At 36.3% G+C, this 4,409-nt stretch overlaps 2 protein-coding genes across 3 annotated transcripts in view; one reads left to right on the forward strand and one right to left on the reverse strand.

The window, feature by feature from the left end:
* Nucleotides 1-3,174, reverse strand: part of LOC122557923 (erbin-like) — a 39,540-nt gene extending 36,366 nt beyond the window's left edge. For both annotated transcript variants that reach the window (XM_043706155.1, XM_043706147.1), the window contains exons 1-2: nt 2,989-3,174; nt 1,625-1,810 (exon numbers count right to left, since the gene is read on the reverse strand). In XM_043706155.1, coding sequence (XP_043562090.1) covers nt 1,625-1,810; nt 2,989-3,111 — 309 coding nt within the window. In that variant the 5' untranslated portion in view covers nt 3,112-3,174. The remainder of the gene's footprint in view (nt 1-1,624; nt 1,811-2,988) is intronic.
* Nucleotides 3,175-4,285: 1,111 nt separating this feature from the next.
* Nucleotides 4,286-4,409, forward strand: part of tlr3 (toll-like receptor 3) — a 9,353-nt gene continuing 9,229 nt past the window's right edge. The window contains exon 1 of the mRNA XM_043702664.1: nt 4,286-4,303. Within this exon, the coding sequence (XP_043558599.1) occupies nt 4,286-4,303 (18 nt within the window). The remainder of the gene's footprint in view (nt 4,304-4,409) is intronic.

Genomic DNA, 4,409 nt, shown 5'->3' on the forward strand with positions numbered 1-4,409 from the left:
AATCTTTTCTGAACCCTTTCAAGTTTCACAACATCTTTCCGATAGGAAAGAGACCAGAACTGCATGCAATATTCCAACAGTGGCCTAACCAATGTCCTGTACAGCCACAACATGACCTCCCAACTACTGTACTCAATACTCTGACCAATAAAAGAAAGCATACCAAACGCCTTCTTCACTATCCTATCTACCTGCGACTCCACTTTCAAGGAGCTATGAACCTGCACTCCAAGGTCTCTTTGTTCAGCAACACTTCCGAGGACCTTACCATTATGTGTATATGTCCTGCTAAGAATTGCTTTCCCAAAATGCACCAGTTGTGAAATAATTTGAAACATCCACCAAAGGAGGCAAAACTACTATACAAGCACCGGTTCTTTTTTTCAGAAACATCCGAAATTGGAACCGGAACAAGCCATTTCATCCATCTGTACCTGCTTTGCCATTTATTAAAGTGATGGAAGATTGATTGTGGTCTCAACTCTATTTTCCTACCTACCCCCAATACCTTTTGACTTTTTTTTAAAAAGTCAAGAATCTGTCAACCTCTGCTTCCTTTCCTTGATTGGGAATGTATTTGCACAGAAATGAAGTCTGAACAAGGCAATTTGTTGTGTACAACTGTCCTAATTTCCCTTTTGCCGTGTATATTATGCATGTCATATGTGAAAGATTGTGATTCATGCTTTCTTAATTAAAAGCAAAATTTTTAAAAAGCTTTTTTGTTTACATAATACACTATAATGCTATGAGGTTTTGACTATTGCACATCACAATTTGTAAACCAGCTTGAGTTGTAGATTTATTTGGGGGGGGGAAGAAGGGAGAGAAGGGTTTGACTGGCATGTGCAAATAGGAAAATGGCATTGGGGGGGGGGTAGGAGAGAGAGAGAGAGATGGCAAGATAGGAATGGTTGGGAGTGGATATGGCAGAGAATGGAAGTGGGGCTGAATGGCCTGGGAGGTGTAGCATTGAGGACCTGAGCATAGTCTCGAGAATTGTATGAAAAAGATGAAAGGAATGAGGCAGGTGTGGCTTGAGGGTGAATGACTCGGGAAGTATGATATACAATTTTAAAAGTTACTATTGTAATAAAAGGCAATTTCAATATAACTTCATTGTCTCTTTTGATATTGAATTAACCAGAATCATAGTTGCTTTGCTCAAGGCAAAGCCAAAAAAATCAGACAAGTGACTAAAACTGAATCAAAAATTCAAATAGTGAGAAAAGTTGAACTGAGAAAAGACTGTCAGTTGGGGATTAATTACATTCCTGTGGTGGTCATTAATTGAGGACTCACCTTTGATAACATATTTAACAGCAGGTTCCAACAGTGGTTGGAGGTGGATGAAATAGAATGTGTCACTACAGATGAAGCTTCTAAGTTTATAAAGGCTATGCTACAGTTCTATTTTTCACCAACTGGCTATCTGAATTGTAATATTAAAAAAACAAAGGAAATGTTTAGCATTTATTAAAACCACATAGAAATCAGAGCAGCTAAACTATGAACTGACATCAGTTTGGTTTTTAAATTTGTGCAAATCCATTTGTCCTCTAACTTTCAGAAATAATTTAGAAACGATATTGCAAATACTGATTATCAGCAGTTACCAATATACCTCAAGTACATCTTCATCGTTGGCAGCTGTGCTTGTATCTTCAGCATCATCATCAACTGCATTTGTTTGGATAGTTTCCACATTGTCATTCAGGTCTTGCTTGATGTTTTGATTTGTGCAATTTTCTACTGTATTTGATTCAATATTTTCGGTTGATGTGTTAGATTCTATGGTGCATTCCGTTACCTAAGAATATAGCACTTTTAAAAAATATTGCAACTGAATGCAGGTCTTTATTTTTCGAAATACAATCTTATATTTCATGCAATGCAGAAAACAAAACGCAAGATAGCAATTTTATTTAAAATTAAAAATCACACAACACCAGGTTATAGTCCAACAGGTTTATTTGAAAGCACTAGCTTTCTGAGCGCTGCTCCATCATCAGGTGGTTGTGGAGTAAAAGCCACCTGATGGAGGAACAGTGCTCAAAGCTGGTGTTTCCAATTAAACCTGTTGGACTATAATCTGGTGTTGAGTGATTTTTAAACTGTGTCCACCCCAGTCCAACACCGGCATCTCCAAATCAATTTTATTTAAATTTGTCTTTTGCAAAAAACAATTTATTTCAATATGAAGAGTAGTATTAACAAATTAACACCTGCATTTTGGTACAGGTGGCAGATAATAATTTCTCAGAAGCAAATTAGAAAAAGAGTTATATTAATAATATCTAAATTCCTCAAGTCTACAAATATCATTTAAATTGAAGACCAATAAAGGGAAATTTTCTGTTCTCAATGATATGATTCAATTGAATTTATAAGATACAGTTCAAAATGCTTGTATATCTACAAAGGGATTTAGGACCCAGCAATATGAATGCATTTTAGGATGATTGACAAGTTCAACAAATAAAAAGCCAATGGAAGGAAATGTGCTAATTCCTTTAAAAGGATATCTTCTGTGCGAGTACAAACACATTTTCAATTATAACACTTTCTGCATCTCATCAGTATCATGGTGAAAATGAGAGTCGACCAATATATGAAGAAATACTTTAAAACTTCTTCTGAAAAACATAAATTGGCATCACTTCTTTTGGAGACAGACAACAGCAAGGAGAATCTGTTTATGTTTTCAGATTTCTGATTAACCATTTTAAGTTGCTTGTGCCTTTGAAGTCAGAAATCCAAAACAGCGGCAGCATGCTCAAGTGAAATACAGACCTGTGCGGTATGCACGTTTTGCGTAAGAATATGTGCAAGTTTATTTGTATCTATTTGAAGTAAAACAAATTGAAACCTTTAAAGGATATTACAAGCATCTTTTGAATGAAAATAATGAATTGGTAGGTCATTAACTGAATGACATCAATATCTAATTACAATGACTATTTCGTGCTACAATTTGTGCTCTCTCACCTCTACTCCAGAATTTTTTGTTGTGACTGATCGGTCATCATTCTGCTTCATTTCAGTTCCAGAATCATCTGATGTTCCATCATCCTTTAATCTATGTACCACACTCTGTGCTGTTTTAACCATGTTTTTGAGCTCATCAGGATATGGTGTCGGATATCTTTTCAAGTTACCCTCCTATATGTGAACAAAAAACATCGTAATGAACATTTCATTGGTAACTTATTGGTTTTGCAACCGCATAGAAATATTGGTCACACTTTTCATGAAGATCAGCAGGAGGTCAAACAGATGTGTGGATTCTTTGCAGACAACCATTTCTGTTCTGCACATGACGTAACGACTGAACTATTCATGTTCAAATCAGGATCTTAATTACACTTATCTCATGTTTCTTCTATACTTTTATATAGAAGTACAACCAACAAAATAAACAAAGTATGAAGGCTGACTGTCACAGACTTAATTTATCCCATATTATTGAATCTCCTATAAAATTAAAATTTGTATGCCTGAATAAACACTTATACAAATCCTCTAACTACAGTGAATTGAAGATACAATTTCCTTAAAAAATTTGATAAGCCATTTAAAAAGTAAACATTGTAAGCACGGTAAATTGCAAGGGAGTTTAGTGTAGAATCTAAGACAGACACGGACAAGTTGGCCTGTGGACACATAGATAGTAGAAAGAATTCAATATTGAGAAGTGAGGGGTGATCATTTTAGTCAGGAAAACATGAATGAATAATATAAAACAAAGGGTAGAGAGGAAATTTGTTCAATGTATTTAAAATCACGTGGGGCCTGAGCAGAGTAAATAGAAAAAAATGTTCCTAATTGTGAAAGGATTGACAATGAGAGAGGACAGATTGAAAGTTAAGCAATCCTGGCTGGAGACAGGTGCAAATAATTCTTTTGCACTCCTGCATTGGGATCCCTCATATTTGAGAACAAGGATATATTTGTGGAGTTCCCACCTCTTTTTTTCAATTGTTCACCATATTGCAGTGTGGTTGCGGCATTTCTGGTCATGGGATCTCACAGCCCTGTCTGTTGCATTCTGCTTCCATTGTCCAGCAAGCAAGCTTGTCTTGTGTTGTGGTGTCACCTCTATTTGTAGTGTCACACTTTATTTGCTCCTGACATCCCCTCCTCCACTCTTCATGAAGAATGTGACAGATTATGGTTGAGTGAAATTTTGTTGCTGATCTGCAGCACCTTATGGTTACCAGCTCTGAGTAGCAAGATCTGCTCCAAATCTATCCGATTTCACACAACGGTAGTACCACACAATATAATGGAGGATATTCTCAACGTGAGAGCAGGATTTGGTGTCCATTAGAACTGTACATGTTAATACCTTCATGCACAGACACATCTGTGGCAGGAAGATAGAGGAGGATGAGGATAAGTAGATTCTT

The sequence above is a fragment of the Chiloscyllium plagiosum genome, chromosome 2 (assembly GCF_004010195.1).
Source record: "Chiloscyllium plagiosum isolate BGI_BamShark_2017 chromosome 2, ASM401019v2, whole genome shotgun sequence".
Lineage (NCBI taxonomy): Eukaryota > Metazoa > Chordata > Chondrichthyes > Orectolobiformes > Hemiscylliidae > Chiloscyllium > Chiloscyllium plagiosum.